The sequence below is a fragment of the Rhinoderma darwinii genome, chromosome 3 (genome assembly GCF_050947455.1).
Source record: "Rhinoderma darwinii isolate aRhiDar2 chromosome 3, aRhiDar2.hap1, whole genome shotgun sequence".
In the NCBI taxonomy this organism is placed as follows: domain Eukaryota; kingdom Metazoa; phylum Chordata; class Amphibia; order Anura; family Rhinodermatidae; genus Rhinoderma; species Rhinoderma darwinii.
In genome coordinates, this window is record NC_134689.1 from 21,035,230 (window position 1) to 21,060,586 (window position 25,357).

At 41.2% G+C, this 25,357-nt stretch overlaps 1 protein-coding gene across 2 annotated transcripts in view; it reads right to left on the reverse strand.

The window, feature by feature from the left end:
• Positions 1-8,763: 8,763 nt before the first annotated feature.
• SGCD (sarcoglycan delta) overlaps positions 8,764-25,357 on the reverse strand; it is a 423,838-nt gene continuing 407,244 nt past the window's right edge. For both annotated transcript variants that reach the window (XM_075856102.1, XM_075856103.1), the window contains 2 exons: positions 14,248-14,371; positions 8,764-12,291 (listed from right to left, as the gene is read on the reverse strand). In XM_075856102.1, the coding sequence (XP_075712217.1) occupies positions 12,118-12,291; positions 14,248-14,371 (298 nt within the window). In that variant the 3' untranslated portion in view covers positions 8,764-12,117. The remainder of the gene's footprint in view (positions 12,292-14,247; positions 14,372-25,357) is intronic.

Genomic DNA, 25,357 nt, shown 5'->3' on the forward strand with positions numbered 1-25,357 from the left:
CTGTATATTGAACAACTTGGACACTTCTTGAGCACCTGTTTTAGTCGGCCACCTCATGCGAGCAAGCCTACTGCTTCTGTCTACAGTACTACTCTGCAATGGTCTCAGAAACAAATACCCACTGCAGCAATCCTTGATACGGGTGCCAGTGGCTGCTTCGTGGATACTAGATTCACAGAACAACACTGGATTTCTCTTTAACCCAAGAAGGACCCTGTCCTCTTTAATATAGTGGATGGGAGACTTGGAGACAATTAATTTGTTCCATTGTACTCTTTAGGATTCACATACGGAGTGGCTACGTTTTGCTGTTGTCAAGTCCCCATTGTTTCCTGTTATCCTAGTCGCTTCCTTGCTGAAGACACCCAGCCCTCATTAGTTGGTTCAGCAATACAATCTCTTTTCCCTCTTCCTATTGTCTTTCACATTGTATCCCTCCAGAGACCATATATACCTCTGCACAAGACCCTTCCAACACATTTTTCTACCCTAGAGATATCCTCCCAGTTTGATCAAGATGTCAAGGGGCGCTAATTCCATGCGAGTACCATACATTGTTGGACACATTCTATCCCTCCTAATCGGATTTATGGATGCCCAATTGATCTTCTTTTTCAGGCTGATTCCTTTTGGACTAATTTTTCCATGGTTTGGACCGGAATCAAAATACATTAGGGAATATTTACAAGAGAACAAATGTGGGAAAAACAAAGTTCTATAGTTTACCCATGTCCTTTTCTTCAATCCCTTGGTTAAACTTGATGGACATATGACTTTTTTTTAACCACACTATGAAAATCTGGATAAGGGATTCCTCCAGCCTTCTACTTTTCATGCCAGATACAGAAATTTCTTTGTTGACAATGCCCATGTATTGAGTACCAGGAGCTCAATAATGAATATTACCATCAAGAATCGCTATACCCTTCCACTGGTCCCCGAGCTCCTTCAAAAACTCCGTCCATGAGACATCATTCAGGTTCCGTCTATGCTAGCCGGGGACCGGCATCCAGGTATGCCTGCGGACTTATAGTTTAATAGCAAACGCTACATATGGTAATAAAATTGGTTGCTATTATTTTCTTTTATGACCATAAAACAACTTGTTGCCATATGTTTTCCTATTATCCAAGAGACATTGGGGCAGATTAGAGATATGTATTTTGGCCACGATTTTAGAGTGATGAGACAGCAGGAACCCTGAGGTGATAGCAGCAGATGAAGCATTTAACACCTGCACCAACAGCTGCCGAGACTGTTCCTGTTATAACTTTTCTGGAGGGCTTTGTAGGGAGCTCGCAACTCGAGAAATACATCTTCGTCTGGCATAGCACAAGTTTTCGATTATATCCCCAAGGAGGCACTTACATGTCTCACAGAGAGACTTACAAAGAACACAATGTGAATGTTGTAAATGTCTTACAGAATAATAAATATCTCTGACTTGTGTGCTGAAATCCTTTACATCCGAACATAGCGAAATATTAGGATTGCATCGGTGATATAGATGGTTTATAAATGTATTTAAAGGGCAGGTTCACTTAGACTATGACGATTCCTTAATAGGGTGGTATGGACAGAAATGCTCTAATAGCAGTCCCAAAAAGAGGACTTGAGGACCCATTCTAGGTTGGTCTTGTCCCTATTTTATTGGGTGGTGAGAACCTGCACATGGAGGTGGTCTCCACAGATGCTGTAATGTTAGCAAATAAAGGCCTCATGCACATGACCGTAGCCATGTGCACAGCCGTGATTTTCGGGTCGGCCGGCAGCGGGCTGTCAGCCGCGAGCCGCCCGAAAATCGCATGCCATGCACATGGCCGCGGCCATTATTTTCAATGAGCCCGGACCGCAGAAACCGGCCGTAATAAGACATGTCCGTATTTTTTGTGGTGTGGGCTCCTTGGCCATGCACGGACCATAAAAAATAAGGTCGTGTGCATGGCCCCATAGAAATGAATGGGGCCGCAATTCTCCCGTGGATTTTCGGGGGAAGTGAGGCCGCGAAAGCACGTTCGTGTGCATGAGGCCTTAAGAATAAGTACTAAGTAGAACATGTACTTGAGTGATGAAAATGGTATGAGGGCATCTGGATCTTGTGTGTTAGCGTCAAGCAGCCCCTGAAAGGAGCCTCATTTTTATCTTTACAATGGGTCCCCTATGTATACCACTGTCAATGCTATATAACGAATAGGGAAACTAATCTCAGCAATATAGAGAAAATACTCTGTATAATTTCTCACAATTACATGATCTGTATCTTCACTCCAATAGATAATAAAAAGGAACCATATCGTATCAATCGTTATTTTATTAAGAGGTCTTACAAGATTGCAATTGAAATCATTTAAATACAAATCACTTTTATTCTTGTACAGAAAGTGTAATAAAGTTAAAAGATCTTATTATTATACGGAGCATTATTGCAAATGCTTACAAAATTTTTGCATAGAGTGAGTACAGACTCACAGATAACCCAAATACAAAACAACCCCAAAAAGCTGTATATGATACCCCGTCATCATTTCAAGCAGACACACGCTCCACTCACAACCCAAACACATACATATATTGGGAGATGACAAGCTTTACTCCAGTCTGCAGCCATATTGTGAGCATAATGACATCTTTGTATACCATTAGGGCACTAGGGACCAGTGACATCAATAGTATCAATGGCTTTTAAAGGGAAACTCCACTTTAAGGTAACCAGCTTCAGGTAATTTTGCAAATACTTTGCTTTGGTTATCATGTACTGATCCTGAAATACAATGGTGAATTTTTCTCGGCTTATATCCAAAGATACATTTTCAAATCTGTTTCTTTGTTACATAAAAGCAAAGCATTGTGGGAGCTCAGTTTTACACAGAATTGCAGGGGTGCCACGGTGACTTTTGGTCACAGTAAAATGGTGGGTTACAGCAAATGTCGCACAAACTCTTTTGGCAGGAAAAAGTTGTGAAACCATTTCAAGACTTATTTCGACATGGTCAGAATTCTTACGGTTGCTGCAAGTCACCCGAAACGCCAAACGGTCGATTTTACCTCAACCATTGTGCAAACAAAAGTTGCCATGGAGCTCTAGCCTTAGTGCTAAGCTGTTAAGACACATGTCTGTCAGTAAAGCGCAGATAAGCTGCAGTCTGTTTCCAAGGGCAACCAGTAGCACTTTAAAAGCAACATTGGATGTGAATAGATAGAAAGACATGATGTAAATGAAAAGAAGTACAAAATAATTAAGGCAAAGTAATTGCTAAATTGTATCTGGATTTAAACTGAAATGTAAAAAAATTTAGTTACCCTTTAACTTCTTGACAGAGTACATTCGGGTCCCCAAAATGGCTGCTTATTGAGAACGTATGTGATAGGTACACTAAAGTATTTTTTGGAAATAGTCCTACTTAAGGTGGCTTTGAATAAAATAATAAAATATATTGTTCTTCATAGAAACCAATCAGATGCTTGACTTTAAACGGGTTGTCTGGTTTAGAAAGGAAAACATTCCAAATTTCCTACAGGGAGTTCTGAGTTCATAGAGAGGGCTACGTCATCTGTGAATGGAGAGTGGCTAGAAAGAGCGTCTCTGGTTCTGGAGTACCTGGCACATTCACCCATTACATGGACAGCTCATTGACTGCAATGAGTCACATGTAATACTTCAGGTTTCCTATGGCGGTGCTGCAGGGAAATTGAACACTTGCTGCCCTGTTTTCCTGCAGATTGCAGCTCATGGCTCATGGTTATAGCAGCGGGACACCCTGTGATCTAACAAAAAATGACTTACTAAAGCAAACAACCCTTTTAAAGTCAACAATATACAATTTTTATTTAATGTCCTCTATGTCTACTGTATAATGTTACTGTTGTCTAAATTGTCACTGTTGGGTGAGTTTTCTGATATTTCAAGAGCCCAGTGTAGCAATCTTCAAGACTTGATAAAAATTCTAATAATTTATAGGGCATTTCCTTGTAAAAAAAATAAATTTAAAAAAAATCGCCAGGTTGTTCAACAGTTTTCCTAGTCATGTAATAATACATACCCGTCCATATCGCTAGCAGATTTGCCATGGGAGCTGTAATGGCGGCAATATTGTTTGTCACACCTGATATGGGTATAACTAAGGGCCTGTTCACATCAGCGTTGGCTTTCCGTTCCGGGGTTCCGTCGGAGGTTTCCGTCGGGTGAAACCCTCAACGGAAAGTGAAACTGAAACCACAGCTTCCGTTTCCGTCACCAAGGGTATCAATAGCGACGGAAACATTGCTAATGGTTTCCGTTCGTCACCATTCCGGCAGGTTTCCGTTTTAAAGACGGAATTAATAGCGGAGTCGACTGCGCTACTGATTCCATCAGAAAACCGGAAACCTGCCGGAATGGTGACGAACATAAACCATTAGCAATGTTTCCGTCACTATTGATATCAATGGTGATGGAAACAAAAGCTGTGGTTTCAGTTTCACTTTCCGTTGAGGGGTTCACCCGAGGGAAACCTCAGACGGAACCCCGGAGCGGAAAGCCAACGCTGATGTGAACAGGCCCTAAGAAACTTTATTAAAAACTTGACAGAAGAAGACAAGTCAGTGACTAATATTAACTGGTGATTTACATTCTAGAGGGGAAACAACAATATAAGAACAAGATCAGTTTTTTTATCCAAGCACGCTAGTAATGTAAACCTCGCAGACACGCAGACACACACGCGCTCGCTATACAGTGTTATGCTGGAGTTCCATGGTTTGCACGCTTAGTATATACCTCAGTGATTATATGAAGACATACACTACTGTAACAATCCTATCATCTATGGGCAAAATCACAATCTAGTGATATTTTTTCAAAAAAGTCATTATTTCTTTTGAATTATTGGGCCAAAAAATATCAAAAACCGAATATTATCTCATAAACTCGTGTGACTTCCATGACAATTTCTAATTGAACACTTTGCAAGAAAATCTCTTTTTTTTCAGCAAATACCTTTGAAAAATTTAGCTCTAGAGGAAACTTGGATATTGTCCAATTGAGAAATGTGCTTAATTCCACACATAGCGCTTGTTGCATTAGGGATGTGAATATCAACTTAACATAATATGCCAAGATAGAATATGTTGGCTGTCAGTAAAAAAGGCATAATGAAGCCTTTCAAATTTTATTTCCATTTTATGTGCATTAATAAAAAAGAAACAGAAATAAAATTAGATTCGCAGTTAAGAAAATAAATGGACAGCTCTAATTTTTGTTGACAAGATGGATGTCGGAGGTATATGCCGGGAGTATTCCCTGACATATGCCACTGTATGGTATACAGTGCCATACGTCAGCCATTGTAACGAAACCTATACCACGTGGTGTATCTTTTTTTTTTTTTTTTTACTGTGCCCCACTACATAGAAGTGTGGTAGACCCCACTTTTCTATACAGTAAAACGCATACTGGCCCACCATTTGCCAAAAGGACGCTCTTATGGCATAAACCAGGGTCATGGGGGCCTATGGGCATATTAGAGTATTTGTCGGTGAATACTCCTGCCTTATGCCACTAATGTGCCTATAAAAATAGACGTGGACAGAGCCAAGATATTCTGTTTTGTGGGCTGCTACACCAAAGGCCCTTCCAAGACTAGGGCATACATCCCTTCGATACCACCAAGGCTGACATAGTGGCTCCTCTGGGATCCGTCCCAGCTCAGATTGGCCCTATCTCTCTTCCCCGTCGGCAATATATACTAGTGCCGGACTCCACTTCTCTACAGACAATATAATATTGGTCAATTAGGGTCAGCCCAAGGGCCACATTATCCTTCTCTTGTACACGAGATGAGAAGGAAGGGGGGAAAATGCCAGGCACTACTGTGCAAATATAGAGACAGAACTATTGGGCTATCTCCTCGTAGTGCCAGCTGGTCCAAGTACAGTCTTGTTTTGCCTTCTTTTAACTTTGTATGGTTTACACATGGTACCTGTTACATTATACAGGACATATACAGATCAGGGTGTTTCTGGGTAATTATATTTTATATGCTAACAGAGATATTGGAACTTTTTCTATTTTGATATAGCAGCCATTGTTACAAAAACGGCAACAGGAAATGCGGCCATATTGGGTGTCACCTTTGAAAAAGCTTCTTAGAAATTGATGATAAAACTGTCACATTTGTTATTGACTGAACATGCTGATAGTTTTACCATCATTTCCTGAGAAACTAATTCAAGACAACTAATATGGATGCTCTTCCTCTGTAAATATGGCTGCCACAATAGGAAAAAGAAATGCTGATATCTCTGTAAGTAGATAAAACATAATGACAAAAGCTCTAACTTCTGATCTACAAAAATATAACCAATGTTACGTTTTTAGTGGAAATCCCCTTTAAGAGCATTGTATCTTCTCTGTCCTCAACAGAAAAACCCTGAGCTTTTTATGGCCATAGTCAGTATACTATGCACTATGAATTTGATATATAAATACAAATAGAATAGACTTTTCGGCCACAGAACCATATAACACCCCTGTGCCTTTTCTGGAGGGGAGGGATTGAGGATTGGGGTCCCCTATTCTAGCGATCAGTAGGTTAAACCCCTACCAATCTAACCTATGGATAGATGATAAATGCTGATGGCTGGACTATCCCTTTAAGGGTCCATATGTAATTTACATTGGGACGTGAGTAAGCTGTTCCACAGCCAAAGGGCCAATAGTTAAATATACTAAATAGTGAACATAATGGTGAACATTGCTTTACTTCTCGTGTTAGGCTGGGTTCACACGTGGCGGAATTTCACTTGAATTCCGCTGCGGACACTCCGCAGCGTTAATCCGCAGCGGAGCCGTTTCTCCATTGACTTCCACTTAAATTTAGAAGTGTTCGTTTAGACGATGCGTAAAATTCCGCTGCGGAGCATAGGCTGCGGAGCGGAATTTGGTGTCCGCAGCATGCTCTGTCTGTTGCGGAGCAGTGGCGGACTGGTTGCGGACTCATGGCGGAATTTCTCCATTGACTTCAATGGAGATTCTAAATTCCGCAATGAAGTCCGCAGCTGTCATGCACATGTTATGTGTGCTGCGGATGCGTCTTGCTTTTTTAACATGACATTTCTTCATTCTGGCTGGACCTATGTATTTCTAGGTCTACAGCCAGACTGAGGAAGTCAATGGGGCTCCCGGAATTACGGGAGCGTTGCTAGGAGACGTCAGTAAATAGTCACTGTCCAGGGTGCTGAAAGAGTTACGCGATCGGCAGTAACTGTTTCTGCCCCCTGGACAGTGACTACCGATCCCAATATACAGCAACCTGTAAAAAAATAGAAGTTCATACTTACCGAGAACTCCCTGCTTCTGTCTCCAGTCCGGCCTCCCAGGATGACGTTTCAGTCTAAGTGACGGCTGCAGCCAATCACAGGCTGCAGCGGTCACATGCACTGCCGCGTCATCCAGGGAGGTAGGGCTGGATGCCGAAAGAGGGACGCGTCACCAAGACAACGGCCGGTAAGTATGAAATTCGTTTACTTTCACTAGGGAAAGTGCTGTCCTTTCTCTCTATCCTGCACTGATAGAGAGAAGGGAAGCACTTTTTCCGCAGTCCGCAGCAGCTAGTCCGCATCAATTTACTGCACATTTTGGGCAGATCCGCAGCCGTAATCCGCAACCCGGATTAGGTGCGGCATTGATGCGGACAGCTGCGGAGGAAATCCGCCACGTCTGGCCGTGCCCTTAAAATTGATGGAGGTCATGTGCAAGCTAATTAAGTAAAGCCCTATTAAGCCTGCAAGTGCATATTGATCCTCACAGGATATGTTATAAATGTCTGATAGGTGGTGGTCCCCACCTCTGGGACCCCCACCTATCAAAAGAACAGGGGCTCCTTGATTCTTGTTCTACAAGCCAAGGCAGTTGTTGCCAGAAGCATCCATGAGGAGACTCAATGGATATTGCCACCGCTTGCCCTTGCGGAATGGGGGTCAGGTGACCCCTGCTTGCCCACCTCTGGGACCTCAACCTATCAGACATGTATGTCTAAAGTGTTTCACACTTCTCACTGCTTTGACTCAACGTTCATCGGTTTTATAGATAAGCATACAATGATAGCAGGCAAAACCAAATTTACAAACTACTAAATGAGTCAAGCTATATGGATGGTGTCAGTGGATAGAATACTAACTAATTATTAACAGTCCCATGAGTCCCTACCAAGAATGGTCACTAGGTTTAGATGTAAGAATAGCCCCATTAATGTGAAACCCTTTATATCCTACATTTAAAATACTAGCATAACAACCTTATACATTTTATAATTGGTAATTAGGTGGAATTTCAAATTCACCTAACTACTACTATAGGGTTAAAAAAAAATCTCAGTAGTTGACATATGGACCCCTTAATATAATATGCAAACTATATGGTAAAATGCACATCTATAAAAAATGTACATCATGGTCATTCAATTTTTGAAATGTTTGTGTTGCCATGAACTTAATCTCTACATGACATCTTATCTATTCATTCGTTTTTGGGTTTAGGGAGTAGCAAGATCATTTACATTTCCTATTAACAAAGTGAACTTTTTGGATACGCCATGCACCAGTTTGAACTCCAGTATATATATATATATATACATATATATATATATACATACGCACACACACACATATATATATGTGTATATATATATATATATATATATATATATGTATATATATATACATACACACACACATATATATATGTGTATATATATATATATATATATATATATATATATACGGTATATATATATGTATATATATTTATTTCTTTTATGACACTCCAGAACTCAGTTCTGACCAGACTTTGGCTTAAGATTTACCCATTATACTGTATGATACCAGGTGAGAAAGTCACCCTGATCAAACCACATGTATTCTTACTAGGCACGAGTGATACAAAATGACCGTAATTATGTCTTGTATGTTTATGTTCCTACCCACAGGTCCTCCTTGCTACCTTTGGCAAAGCATATCTAATATACCATCAAGAGCCTGGCAAACTAAAATCAACCTCTCATACACATTAATGTCAAGACCAAAACTCCATTTTTTAAAGAGATTTTCCGATCCTCTAAAAATAATTTTATATGGGCAAAAAAAATAAAAAATCCAACAAATTCATGCCACCAGTTACTGTAGTCATCTTTGCATGTCCTACCAGTGCCATGTCATGGCTGTGGTGGTGATGTGTCGTCCACAGTAATATCACCACTGTGGACAGCAATTTGGTGGCAAAGTGCAGTGATGACAACAAAAAGCGCTCTCATTGACTAGTGATGTGTGAACGGCACCAAATTTTAAAGGGGAGTATATTAGAAATAGTTTTTTCAGAATTTTGAGCCTATATAAAACTATTTTTACGGATCAGAAATCCTAGAACCTCCTAAAACCCTTATATAAGTTCAATGGGTTTATCGAAGATAAACAAAACCTTTATCCGTCCACCATCTTTCAGGTCATTATACATAACACTAATGATAACCTCAAGGATCTTACAGATGTACTGAAAAAATGACTCTTAACATCAAGTTGTTTCTATACATTGGCTAAACTTGTATATTGTACATTTCGAGATATTTTATATGGCATGATAGAAATCCAATTTCCCCAAAGGCTCCGTGGTTTTATGACTGTATTACAGGAGGCGCAACCAAAACTGTTACTCCACATTCCTAAAAAAAATATATAATCTTAAATGTATCAAATTCTGTCATGTTATGAAAATATTTACAACCATGGGTGTGAGAAAATGCTGGAGTTCTCATAGACAAGACATAGCCTTCATATTGGGGTTATACAAACTAGTCTCCATTTTCCATAATTATCCCCTTTTAGTAAGGTAATAACTAGGGGTGACGTGATTGATGGGCAAAATAGGCAAGGTGGGAATCAAAAACATAATGACGGAGAGGCCACATGACTTCAACCTCGTTCCAATATCAGGTCACAAGATCGGAGTCATCTTGTAAGTGCCCTATAGCCAGGTAATGAGACTGTAGCAGCATATTCGTCTAGTAACCTGTAATGTAATTAATCATACAAAATAGCTTCTTGTCATAAGAAATCTTTCCACTCGTCATCACTCATTCACCATACATCATACGTACCCCCACCAACAAAAAAAAATGAACAAAATATAGACAGCAAACAAATCAGAAACTCCCCCTCTGTGCTTTTCCTTGCAGAGTGCATTGTCTTAAGGCATAGGCACATTTCCCCCTCTTTGATCAGAGATGGTTCAGTCCAGTGCCCTCCTTAATACATGGCTCCGGGTGACCTTATGGACAAATGGAAGAGTTTATTACTGGGAGAGAAGGGGTGCAATATATAAATGCACTAACAAAAAAAATAGAAAAAAAAGACACCTGAGGTTAAAAACACAATATGGTGGTCAGCAGATAAGAAAGTCTGCCAAAATCAATGGCAATCAATGCCATATAGTGAATACAATATATTTCCTGGCTTTTTTTAAAACTGTCCTTTACACAGAGTTCAACAAACCTGAAACGCATTGGGTTGTCTAGAAATGCGATGAAGTTGATGATTTCATCTTCGTAGATTGTTTTCACCTATTCTACATAGAATAACATAGAAAAATATCCTTGGCAACCATTTTTTTGAATAATATGACGTGAAGGTCTTTTTGGTATTTCACCTTATTAGGCAGACATCAAATTCATATTGTTATTAAAGTGTAATGGTTGACTACATTTCCTGCAAAATACACTTGAATTACAGTGTGTCCACTAGAATAAAAGTATAGTAGTCAGGAAAAGTATATTCTGTATGACCTAAGAGTGTTAGTGGTTGACCATCTCAATTGTTGTGCCGTCAATAGAGGTGCTTCAAGAAACTATTTCGATAGATAAATATATTTTTGATACAGTGAAACCTCTCATAAGACCACCTGTTTAAGAAGACCACCCCTGATCTAGACCAGATGTTTCTGTGATGGATTTTCAATTTCCTTATATCCCATGTATATTGGCCTTTCCTTTGAGAGGACCACCACTCTGGTAGACCATTCTTCTCGAAAATATTGGGTGTTCGTCTCAAAGAGGTTTGATTGTATATATAGATATATTTTATCTCTGTCAGACCCATCAGAATTGAATTTTATGTTATAATTAGTAAATTTTATAAAACAGGAAAGTTGTAACCGGATAAAGTAATCTATTAGATTATCCATAACCAACTCCTCCAAACCCATGAAACTCATCATAGAGTTCTGAGGATACATAGATTTTCTTAGAAATCATGAAAATCTTGTTAGAATTTTGATGGAACATGATGGACCTGTCTCAATATGAAAATAATAAAAGGGTGGCCTTGAACACTTGTGGAGAAGTCCTACCAACCTACACTTGCTGAGATGTCCCACCAACACCAATGGTTGATGAGACATCTGCAACCCTATGCCTAAGCAAAGAATGCCAACTCTTATAGAAAATGAAAGGATAATACTCTCACAGAAATTTTCAAAAATGTTAGAATATGTCTTTATGTGATATCTAATCCTCTGCCTACATGACCCAGTTCATGGTTCTTGACAAATGTTTCAGGCCATTAAATCTGGTTATGTATGTCCTACACTAAACAGACCTACTTGCTTACTGAACTAAACCAGAATTCGACAGGAGTTGTCCAGTTTATATACAGTACAGAGATCATGAATCCAAAAACTCACAAATCAGAAGAATTCATATTTCCAACTCTTTGGAAATTAACCATTTGTGTTTTGATAAAAGGCCTAAAAAATGTAAGTTGAACAGGATGCCACATGTTGCTAGGTTACAAATGTCAGGGTCTATATGGCGGACAATAACGTATTTCTTTGGGTTTTCTAATGAACGACCACCTCTGAAAATGAGGAGATACTTCGGAGGAGAATGGAATACAGGCAAGAGGGAAGACGGCTGGGGGTCACCCTGAGCTTCTGGCACTGAAACATCTCTTTCATGGGAGATTAATAGATTTACAGATATATATCTATATATATTTGTATATATTCACACGCACACACACATATTTTTCTGAGGCTTTCTGTGTCTGGTTACAGTCGTACTCCTGGTCTTTGGAGTTTGGCTTTCCAGTCTCTTATAGACAAATATTGTTATTTGTCTGACAGGTGGATTCACTGCCTGCTTGTGACAGGAATAATTTCCCACTGGCGCAAACGCAGATCTCAAATACATTTTGACGGGGAGCAGATGCAGAATATGACCCCCGCGGCAGCTGTGGAAGCTTTACATTAGCTGCTTTTAACTGGATCTGAAAAAGAAAGGAAATAGTTATGTTAAAAAAAGTGCTGATTTTAATTTATGTTCAAATTATTCATGGAACAAAAGCATATGTCATGCACAATGCAGGGCACGCTCAGCGGGGTGGGGGGTTCCGGTTGCCCGGAGCTGGATTATCATTGGAGCTCTAGCACCAGCCACTGCTATCCCCCTGGCTATCCCCCATTCGTCACTGCTGGTTTGGTAGGCCCTCACATACTATTGTGCTGAATTGTATCTGCGTCCTTCGGGCATTGCAGGGCGCTATCTACATGGGCACTGTGGCACTGTTGACATGGGAACTGTAACCAGGACCACACCATCCACGAGGCGAGATGAGCCTCTCGCCTCTGGCGGCGGCCTGCTGCCTCTCTGAGGGGGAGGCCGCGCCACTGAAATTAGCCACCGCCATTCCCTCCTGCAGTAATTGTACCTGCGTCTATAACATCCTATTATATTCCATGCCGTGTCCGACCATTCTGCGCCTTACAATGACACTGATTGGCAAGGCAAAATGACTTGCCCTGCCAATTAGCACTTTTCAACGACTCTAGCGGCGAGATGGCTTCCATTGTTGAAAGGCCCTGATTGACGGGGCAAGTCATTCTGCCCTGCCAATCAGCGCCTTTCAACAACGCTAGCGGTGCGATGACGTCATCGCGCCGCTTGCGTCGTTCAGCCCCAGCAGACCTGCTCAGAAGACAAAATGTTAGCGGGTGCGTGAAGGGACATGTGGAGTGGCGGAGGATGCTTAAGATCAGTGGTGGGGGACCAGAGCAGAATCGGTAAGGTAAGTCAATTGCAATTTTTAAATTTTCAGTCCAAATACATAAATTTTTAAATCCCTCTTCCCAACAGTCATAGGCTGTAGACCACTGTTGTCTTTTTGGAGGTTCTTTACCCTTGCAAGTATGTTTTGTATAATTCTCTATCACTATCCAATACTCAGAACATTTGATAATCCAGCACCTATCAGGTCCCACTAATGCCAGATCAAAGGAATTTTACTAAAAGGGGTATTCCGTTTCCCGCAACTAAATGTTATTTTCATAAAATCCATGAACAGATTTTTATCCTCTGAAAGTAAACTATGAATGTTTCCATTGAATGGCTGCAAGCAGAGATCTTGACTGTGATAAATTGATACAGAAAGTAAATTGGAAAATTGTATTTCTTTTATTATACAATTATAACCTTTATTTGCTGAAACTGGAATACCCCTTCAAGTTGGAAAGCCCCCTTGAGGTATCTTCTATTGACGCCACCTCTCCTATAGTGTACCATCTAATGCCCAAATAATACAGTGATACAGAATACAAATAACTATACTAATGCCCAAATGGCATTGCTGTTGGCGCCCAAATAACAATTTGCAAGACAGTCGACTAAACACTGCCTAATCAATACACTTGGCAATATAGCAGCATCCTATGCAGCTGCCTTTCTATAACCGGAGTGCCAGCTCCGGGTGTCCAAACTATCAGGGGAAGTGGCTTCAGTAATGACAAGTGATATGCCATATGCAATCACACTCTCCTAAGGCCGCACCTGATTTGACTGCATTTCATTTTGGCCACCGCAAAATCCTGGATAAATAACTCTTTCACCAGATCAATGCTTGAACCTGAGACGTGCTTAGGTACATTTTGTGATACTCTGTCACGAGATATCTATACTATATGTGTCTATGTGTGACCACCCAGTGGTTGTGATGTGAATTGCAGCCTGTCAATAGTTTTACTAGCATGTCACGATATTGTATTGAATTCATTTTGTGAGAATTTGGAGTCCTTGACAGACACATCTGTAAGGCATATCCTCAAGATACTTGGCACACTTATTTATAGCTATGAACATACAGAATCGTGTCCATAGAGTCACCTGTTATTTAATTGTTGAATATCAAATTTTACAACAAGCCCCTCCCAAAAAATAATTTCAGTCCTACCTCTCCATCTGTAGATTCTAGCCGCAAGTCTGTTCTACAAGATGCTTCCAACCCACCAGCTTCTGCATTTATCTCAATTCCTTTTGGCGCCTCCATGGTCAAGGTCCTTGTCGGTGATTCCAGCCTGTTTAAAGCAAGTTAGATATTGATTACTTTCTGCCAGTCTGTGCCATCTGATGTTTTTGGGCACACAAATTATCTCGTGCCAATTAAACAATAGTTAACCTACCAGCTTTTGTTATTTTAACCCATATCCATTGGCTTTATGGTCACATTACACTAAATCTATTGCTATATAAACTGATCTACAACACTGGTATGATGAAGCAGAGTAACTTGCAATACACGTGGGGATTCCTTACCCACATGGACAAATAGGGACACGTATGCTGTTAGAATTAGCAGCAGTGGGGTTTGTTTTTAACCTATGATTTTAGTATGGGAGACCAGGCTATGACTAAGGACCATTTGTTTGCTCTGAAACACATAAGTGTCTTACCACTCGACTTGTGCTAATAATGATTTTAACTTAATCAAATAAAACTGATATTTTTATTTCGAAAACAAGTGCTGGAATTTCCTGATTCTTCAGATTTGTTACCCGTGGCCGATGCGAAGTCCTTTATCTCTCCATTGCACCATCTGAGATGTAAAATGGTACTGGATCGATGGCGGACAATCACTTTATTTTGTGAAGTTCCCTATAAAATACCAATGCTTGAGCACCTTTTTTTAGAGCTCTACGTTGTACTGTCCCTCTGTTAATCCTACTGGAAATGTATGACTAAATTGACAACTGGGGGGGGGGGGTCACCATTCCCCCTGTCAATGGGATGTTTTTTTACATATTCTGATACTGTCAAATCAGTGTCAGAGTGCACCCACCCTATCGACAATGGGAATTGTGGAGCCCATTATCAATTTATGTTTATACATTTCCAGGAGGAATAACAGAGGAACGACACAACAAAGAGTTTTGGGGAAAAAATGCTCCAGAATGTATATTTTATTGGGAATACAAGTTTTTACTAAAACAGACATGTCAGTAGAGGTGACAGGTCCTCTTGAAACCAGAATGCACCAAAATATTTGTAGTCCGGCTTTGGAATATCATCGAGAAACTTCTGTGTGGATGTAAGAGGGAGAAATTGCAGTGTAATTATTATGTACATCATGTACAAACACTAAAGTCCTCGTTACAGAGACACGAGTTCAAAGAACGTGTTTTCATCTAGTGTTGTGATGTTCAAAGGACAAGACCATTTGTATCTTGGTTAAGTTCCCGGGATCAGGGGAGATATTCGCACTGTAATGTTCATTTTATTTATGAGCTTGTGAGCGACTTTCTCTTGTATTAGAAAAACACAACATTTAACATGATTCTTTATCGAGTCAAATTAATGAGGCTCTCTGGTCTCTTCTCCGTTATCTCCTCCACTCGAGGCTGCGCGTTAATTTACATCAGTGACACAAATCGCTTTAGTACGTAAGTATACAGTGAGGTTAGAATGAGAATGAGATGGGACGGGGGAGCTGCTCTTAATAAATAGGGGGGTAGGCGAAGTCGATCTTAAACATATAATATATTCATTTATTTCTATATAGAGATTAATAAATATGGAATATACACTTCTCAACATTGAAATTGCAACACCAAGAAAGAAATGTTTTGGAATTGTGGAAATCACAGGATCGATAGACATGTTAATGATATGCAAATGATAAAAAATTGGAAGCAAAATATGCCAAACATCTTGATTTATTCAGTATAGAGTATGAGCGCCATGTGCAGAAATACACGCACTTACACGACTTGGCATGCTATCAATGAGGTTATTAATGGTTGTCTGAGGAATGTTATGCCATGCTGAATGCACTTGGGCATGCAAATTATCAAGATTGGCTGCTGGCAGCTCCATTTGTCATTGCCGACCAATGACGTCCCAGATGTGCTCGCTGGAAAACAAATCCGGAGAGGCTGCAGGCCATGGTTGCGCGTTTTGGGCCACACAGGCTGCTTACAGTAGCAGGAGCAAAATGCGTTTTTTAGTATAGACTAAAGCTGGTTTCTACCTATCCTGAATACATTTTGCACGCCTAGGCCCAAGAGAGAGGGGTCTCCTGTTGTACAGTTCAGTGTAGGGACCCGTCTAAGTGAGTTTGCCTTGTCATGGCAGGTGGACCCACACAAATTGATCAAAATGTGTGCTAAAAACCTCACATTTGTAAGTATAGTAAATATAGCAGCAATGCAATTTCAAATAATAATTAAAAATAAATAAATGTTTATTAGCACTGCATGGTGTTGCTACATTGTACTGTGACATCACATTTTTTTAATTATCCTTGTGGTATGACATCATTGTGTCTTTTATTATCGAACTGTGACATCACTTTTTTTTTTATTATCCCTGTACTGTGACTTTGCTGTGTTCATTATCCCTGTAGAATTACATCATCCTTTTAATGTGAAATGACTGTTTATTATCCAAGCACTGTGACATCACTGTGTTTATTTTATCTGTACTTTGACATCACTTTGTTTGTTATCCCTTTATTGTGACATCAGTGTGTTTATTATCCTTGTACTGTGATATCAATGTGTGTACTGTCTATGTGCTGTGACATCACTGTGTTTCTATCCCTGTACTGTGACATCACTGTGTTTCTATCCCTGTACTGTGACATCACTGTGTGTAGTATCCATGTGCTGTGACATCACTGTGTGTAGTATCCATGTGCTGTGACATCACTGTGTAGTATCCATGTGCTGTGACATCACTGTGTGTCGTATCCATGTGCTGTGACATCACTGTGTAGTATCCATGTGCTGTGACATCACTGTGTGTAGTATCCATGTGCTGTGACATCACTGTGTTTATTATACTTCTACAATGACATTAATAAACAGATTTTGCATCAGGGCCCTTGAACTTCAAGTTACATTTTAGTTATTAAGTATTTAATCATATCACCCACTATTAGAGATTACTATTATTCTGGATTTTAATCCTCATTTACTAACATTGTGCATCTTGCTGTTGCGGTAAAATACCACCATTGGAATCTACGATGCAACTGCCCTCTCTGAAGCAAAGTGAAGTCCTTCATTAGAATAAACTTTCTTTTCTCCAACTTTACACAGTTTTTTGTGACAGACAAGCACAATTGCTCCCCCTCCCTGATCTACCAGGAGATTTTATTTTGTGACTGTATTAATCAGTATCACAAGATTCCTACTGTGCACATCAAAAAGAATGGTGGCGATAAAAAACATGTTTCTTAGTAATAATTAGATCAAATCCATTTCATCTGCTCCCTTGTGATCAGAGGAACATGGAAAGGAAATTATTAACCCTATAAAGACTACTCATCTGCCTTCTAATAACGACAATTAAGGAGCTTTATTTTGAAAAGCCACAAAGTTTTTGGGGTTACCTGCTGTTTTTCTCCATTTAAGTCAATAAGTGGAAAACCACCACCAAGGATAGGACATGCTCTTGTTTGAAAATAAAATCAGCATGTCCTCTCTGTCCCTGCTTACTTTAATCTGTATGATTTTTACATTAAAAGGGTATTCCCAAAATCCACAGGATAAGCGATAATTTTATGATCGCTGCGGGCACCGCCGCTCTGACCACCACTGATTGTAAAATATGCAGGTTCCGAACACCCAGATCTTCCTCACTACTCGACCGCAGTTAGGGAGACATTGAATGGAGCGGCAGTCAAGATTGTGCGCTGCTACTCCATTCAATGTCTATGGGAATGACTTTTGCAGCTGAGTACAGCGCTTGGCTGTTTCCGTAACTCCCAAAAACAGTGAATTGAGCGGTGGGCGCATGCTAGACCGCTACTCCATTCACGCTCCTCCTCATTGCGGAAAGTGCAGTGAGGGGGATCTGGCAGTTCGGATCCCCCGTTCTCAAGATCAGTGGATAGATGATAATTTATGATTTTGGGAATACCCCTTTAACTCTACCGCTACCCAAGACCACCAGGAAGCAGATTTTATCCCCTCCACTAATCTAAATCACTAGGCAAGCTGGTATTAAAGGGGTTGTCCAGTTTATCAAATAAATGTTATTATTTCTATAATGAAAAGTTATACAATTTTCCAATATACTTTCTGTATTAATTCCTCTAAATTTTCAAGAACTCTGCTTGTTGTTATTCAGTAGGAACATTCCTTGTTTACTTCCAGTGGATAGAATTCTGTCCATGGTCATGTGATGGACACAGGTGCTGGGATCATTACAAGGCACAGCCAAAATACACATACTGTAACGAGCCATGCACCTGTGTGTCCATCACATGACCATAGACAGAACTTTATCCACTGGAAATAAACAATAAATGTTCCTACTAAATAACAACTAGCAGAGATCTTGAAAACCACAATGAAGTAATACAGAAAGTATATTGGAAAATTGTATAACTTCTAATTATACAAAAAATAACATTAATTTGCTGAAACCAGACAACCCCTTTAACCCCCTGAACTACCAAGTATCACTAGAAAAGCTGGCATTACCCCTGCACTACCCTAGACCATCATGGATGCAGCGCTAACGCCTCTACTACCTTGGACCATCGGGGAAGCTAGCTGGCAATAACTACTCGACTCGGCTAACTCAGACCACCAGGTAAGCAGGTATTAACCCATGCACTAATTTAGTCAGAAATCTTTTTTTTTTTCCTTATTTTCTACTGTTTAAACTTGGGTGTGTTTTATAGTCAACATTCAAGAACCAACAAATTTGAAAATGTAGAAAAAAGACGCAAAAAACTAGGATAGCCTAATGAATAAAAAAAAGTGCTAAACATTAGATCGACATTTCCCAAAAATTGATAAAACTCCAAGATTAAGAGGTTAAACGGTGGCTTGTACTGTGACTAGTGCATTCTGTGTGTGACGTCCGGGGTCAACTGGCCCCATTGGCTTTTTAGTCCCCTAACTGGGCGCAATGAATCTTCTAGCACTTAACAATACATAATTACTGAACCTCCAATCTGCCAGTCGGAAATGGAGGCAGAGTTGCGCAGGCATTCAAATGAAATGGTGAAAGCTCTTAATTAAAAAGAATAAATCACAGGATAACATTTCAATCTGAGCAGAAGACATGGGAGACAGCGACATGAATAACTGAATGGTGAGACAGGGTTAGAAGCAGAGTGATTTTTTTTAAATGGCCATCTTTGAGATCAGATTAATTACAGAGAAGGGTCAGAAGAAGACAAAAGCTTGAAACTGATGTTAATCTATTTATAGGCAATTGAAATGTAGATGCCATGAATTAAGTCAGCAGGAAATTCTGTGCAATTTATATTGAGTCATATACACAGTTCAGCCATTACATAAAAACCACCTGCCTAATAATGTGTAGGTCCCCCTTTTTGCACTCCAAAACAGCGCTGACCTGTCAAGGTACTCCACAAGATCTCTAAAGAAAGGGGTGGGATCCGTCCGTTTTGCCCTGGTTCTCCCGAACCTGTTGTTAAAATTGCATCTGGTTCGAGGAACTGGGGTAAAGCGGGATCCCCTGCACTAAATTGTATCCGCGTCCTATATGTACTGAGCTTTGTTCTGGAGCTGTATATATATTTACTAAGTTTGGTTCTGGTGTTTTATCTATGTACTGAGCTTTGTTCTGGAGCAGTTTGTATGTACTAAACTTGGTTCTGGTGCTGTATATATGTACTGAGCTTTGTTCCGGTGCTGTATATATCTACTAAGCTTTGTTCTGGTGCTGTATATATGTACTGAGTTTGGTTCTGCTACTTTATATATGTACTGAGCTTGGTTCTGGTGTTGTATTTATGTACTGAGCTTTGTTCTGGCACCGTATCTGTGCATTAGCCGGGAGAGTTGTCGTGGCTTACTGTGCACTCCGCACTGTCCTCCACACTTCTCACAGTGCACAGCCTAACCAAATGGGCTGAGCATGCTTAGGATATTGAATGTGCGCATATAGGTCCATACGTAATGGGTGAGTTTAATATAATGAGTGTGGGTAGGTAGGTATGTACGCTTATGTAAATATATACATGTGGCAATTTAGTTAATCATTCTGAACAGGGAATTTCTTTATTTAGAGTCCTCTTTAATATAGGGTGTATTTGGAATATTGTAATTGTTTCATTTGATTATTAGATAATTTTCCATGGCGCGATACACTGTGACCCCAAACCCCCCCCCCCCCCCCGCCCCGGCGCATATGTCTTTGTTGGCAAAATAGAGAACCGATTGTGAAAATTTGAATCCCACCCCTGTCTATAGGTGTCCTGTGGTATCTGGCACCAAGACGTAAGCAGCAGATCCTTTAAGTCCTGTAATGAGGGGCCTGCATGCGTCGGACTTGTATTTTCAGCACATCTGACAGATGCTCGATCAGATTGATATCTGGGAAATTTGGAGGCCAAGTCAATACCAGGAACTCTTTGTCATGTTCCTCAAACCATTCCTGTACAATGTTTTCAGTGTGGAAGGGGCATTATCCTGCTGAAAGACACCACTGAAATTAGGCAATATAGTTACCATGAAGGGGTGTACTTGGTCTTTTAACAATACATGAAGGAGAAAAAAACAGCAGCAAAAAAACCACAGGTGTGCTCACCCAATCTTCATTCTGAGATCTGTAGTTCCTCAATAGAGTGCACTTGGAAGGAAGGGGGTCTTGTAGGCAGACAAGAAACTCAATATATCGAAAAAAGGAATTCCTCAGCACATCCGTAAAATATGATATAAAAATAGCTTTATTAAATCATCTTAAAAAAAAATCCATGGGGGACACAGGTAAGGCATGTCACAGCTTACGCGTTTCGTACAGAAGTGTTCCTACTCAGCATACGTAACAGATTAGATACAAGTGTTTTAAAATCACAGTTTGCCAATCCTGACACATTAAATGAAAAACCAGCTCTACACATCATTTTTTAAAGAAACAGATTTCACGTGTGACAGAAACACAAGATATGTATGTGCATATAGAAACCTAAAATGTGCATGTGTTTCCCCAGTACAGAGAGTGGTTTGGTGGCATCGAGCGGTGCCTACGCGTTTCAGACGCTGACTGCGTCCTTAATCATGGCTGGTACCTTTTGTCTATGCTGCCCGTGTGCCGACACGAGGACCCGTGCGCTATCAACAATCCATGCCTGTGCTAAGGTGAGCTAGAGGACCACTCCTATTTCTTTGTTCTGAGTCAGAACACTTCTGTACGAAACGCGTAAGCTGTGACATGCCTTACCTGTGTCCCCTATGGATTTTTTTTTAAGATGATTTTATGAAGCTCTTTTTATATCATATTTTATGGATGTGCTGAGGAATTCCTTTTTTCGAAATATGGTCTGTAACAATGTTTAGGTAGTTGGTACGTGTCAAAGTAACATCCACATGTATGCGAGGGCCCAAGTTTCCCAGCAGATTATTGCCCAGAGCATCACATTGCCTCCACCAGATTGTCTTGTTCCCATAGTGCATCCTGCACATGCACCCGACCGCCCACATGAGGTTAAACAAAACTTGATTCTTCATACCAGGCCACCCTCTTCCATTGCTCCATGGTCCAGTTCTGATGCTCACGTGCCCATTGTAGGTGCTTTAGGCGGTGTACAGGGGTCAGCATGCAACCTGCAATACACTGTGTCCGGACACCTTTTTATCATACCCAGCAGTAACTTTTTTTTTAGCAATTTGTGCTACAGTAGCTCTTCTGCGGGATCGGACCACACGGGCTAGGCTTCACTCCCCACATGCATCATTCAGCCTTGAGCGCCCATGACCCTGTCGCCAGTTGTCCTTCCTCGGCCCACTTTTGGTACTAACCACTGCATACCGGGAACACCACACAGGTCCTGCCGTTTTGGAGATGCTCTGACCCAGTCGTCAAGATATCACAATTTGGCCTTTGTCACATCCTTACGTTTTACAATTTTTCCGGTTTTCAACTCATGAACTTCAAGAACTGACTGTTCACTTGCTGCCTAATATATCCCACCCCTTGTCAGCCGCCATTGTAATGAGGCAAAAAATTGCAATTTATGGGGGAGATTTATCAAACTGTCTTATAGTAAGAATGTCCTTAATCTTCACTTGATCCGCTGGGTTTTGGTAAAGGACAGCTAAGGGAGGGAAGTTTTATGGAGGAACTATAAGAGGGGGTACTGGGAAGATCTGGAAGAGGAGGGCTAGATTAACTCCTTCCCGACCGCCCACTGTCTTTTGGTGTCGTTGTAGATCAGGCTGATGAGCGCTCGTGTGAGCTCATCCTCTAAGCAGGAGCTGGAATTAACAGCTCCTGATCCTAGAGCAGCCTCCTGACCCACACAGCTGGGGTCGGAAAACATTCAGAACCCAGCTGTTTAACCCTTTGATTGTCCGTGACCGCGGCATGATCACAGGGAATTCCCCTCTTTGATCGCGTGGACCTAATGGGGGCAGGATTTAGCGAACGATACAGCAGCTCTGTATAGAGAATATAAAGCAGCTGTATCTCAAAAAGTAAAAATAATTTTTAATAAAAACTAACTATGAAGTTGCACCAAACACACTGAATGACTTTTATATATATATATATATATATATATATATATATATATATATATATATATATATATATATATATATATTTTTCATAGAAACCCTTTAAAGGTTTACATAGCCTTAAGGACTGTGGTATTTTGGGTTTCTGTCCCCTCTAATAAATATGAAATAGATATACAATTCGTGGGCTTGAAGATGGAGAAGGTCGCCCGGGAAGTCAGGGCATTAGCCAAGTAAGTGCTTGACCCCCAAGGAGCCCTCTACACAGTATATTTACTGATCAATGTAAATATAGAAGTCAATGGAAACGTGGGATTTTTTTGCATATCTGGCATCATGTTGCACACGACCAGAGTATTGAGTCACACACATCCAGCAACTCATTGCTAGTCTATGAGCATACCAATGGGAGATAGAATTTGTTGTCTAGTCTGGGACTTATAATGGCGTATTATTACTGAAAGCAACGGCGAACATTACAAGTAAATACAGCCTATACAGTTTTATTTTTATATTTCACCACTAGAGGGCGCAAATGCCTCACATAAAAGTTGCTCCTAATATAAAGTACTTTCCATTTATGCATATCATTATGGGCTATGCCTTTATTGTCTATCCTGATCACATACAGAACTTCACAATGAGACGCTTTAGCAGCTCCTTGTATCCCAGAAATATTGGTCTCAGAAAAATGTTCCTCTTAACCTTAAAGGGCTTGTCCAGGAATAAATTTTATTTCAATTTTAACTTAATTGGACATATTTAATTACACTTCTAATATAGTGTCTATTTACCTTTGCCAGCGTTATCCTGTTCTGATCTGCGGTCACGTGACCGCACCCAGGATAATTTTTTTATTTCCTGTGACGTTCCGTGTCTTTGCTCAGCCAGCACCTCCAGCGGAACAAAGGCCCGGTGCGTCATCAACTACATTTACAGGCAGTGGGCCGGGCGGATGTTTCATGAGCTCCTCAGAGCTCCGCCTCTGGTTCCACTGCCTGCAGACGTAGTTGATGATGCGCCGTGCCTCTGTTCAGTCGGAAGTGCTGGCTGAGCAAAGACACGGAGCGTCATCAATCATAGTACATGCCCCCTCCCTGTAGGAGCGGAATCCCTAATCCCTGGCCACAGCGTTGCCGAAGCTGTGGCCGGGGATTACGCTCCAGGAGAAGTCCCTGAATTCACTGTCCATATATGGACAGTGACTTCAAGGACTTTTCCTGGAGTGGTCCCCTACTCCTGAAACGGAATCCCCAGACACAGAGGCCGGTGATTCATCTCCAGGAGAAGTCCCTGACTTCACTTGTCCATATATGGCCAGTCACGTCAGGGACTGCTCCTAAAGCGGAATCCCCGGCCACAGCAGCCGACGCTGTGGCCGGGGATTCCGCTCCAGGAGAAGTCCCTGCCTTCACTGTCCATATATGTACAGTGAAGTCAGGGACTTCTCCTGGAGCTGTTCCCTACAGGAAGGTAGGAGGGGTGCTATCTATGGGGGGTGACTATGTACAAGGGGGCTGTGTAGCACTACCTACAGGGTGGCTGTGTGGTATTACCTACAGGGGGGCTGTGTGGCATTGCTTACAGGGGGGCTGTGTGGCATTAACTACAGGGAGCTGTGTGGCACTACCTACAGGGGGGCTGCGTGGCATTGCTTACAGGGGTGCTGTGTGGCATTACCTACAGGGGGCTTTGTGGCACTCCCTACAGGGGGGCTGTGTGGCATTACCTACAAGGGGGTCTGTGTGCCGCTACCTACAAGGGGGTCTGTGTGGCACTACCTACAAAGGGAGCTGTGTGGCATTACCTACAGGGGGGCTGTGGAAGTTTCTATAGAAGGTAGTGTGTGGCATTATCTACAGAGGGTAGCGTGCGGCATTATCTACAGAGGGCAGTGTGTGGCAGACAATTAAATTCATCAGTTTTTAAAACAGACAGGGAAAAATACGGATGCAAAACGGGTCAAAATCGGCCGTTAAAAACTGAAACACGGTCCGGAACGGAACGGATGCAAAACGACCAAGAAAAACGGACCAAAACGGCCGTTTTTATTGGCCGACACTCGGACCCTGTCGTGTGAATAGAGCCTAAAGGAAGCTGATGAGGTGCCGTGCCTCTGTTCAGCCGGAAGTTCTGGCTGATCAAAGACATGGAGTGCCGCCTCTCCAAGTACACACCCCCTGCTCCTTCTACTCTCTGCCCCGATGGTTACATAAACACAGGGCTAATGGGTTTACATGACCCTCAACATCCCTGTCTATTACCCTCAACATTCCTCTCTATTACCCTCAACATCCCTGTCTATTACCCCCCAACATCCCTGTATATTGCTCCCCACATTGCTGTATATAACCCCCATCATCCCTGTGTGTCTTATTACTGGGTGTGTGTGACAGTGTGCAGGGAGGTGGCTGCCTGTAATTACAGCAGGGAATGACCCTGTGAACATAAAGGGGCGTGGCAGTATGCAAATAGCTGAGATGCTGTGGAGGCAGCAAATGCAAGCTGTCTCCTCAGATGCAGCAAGGGATCATGGGTCTGGTGGGTTACAAGACAGGAAACAGC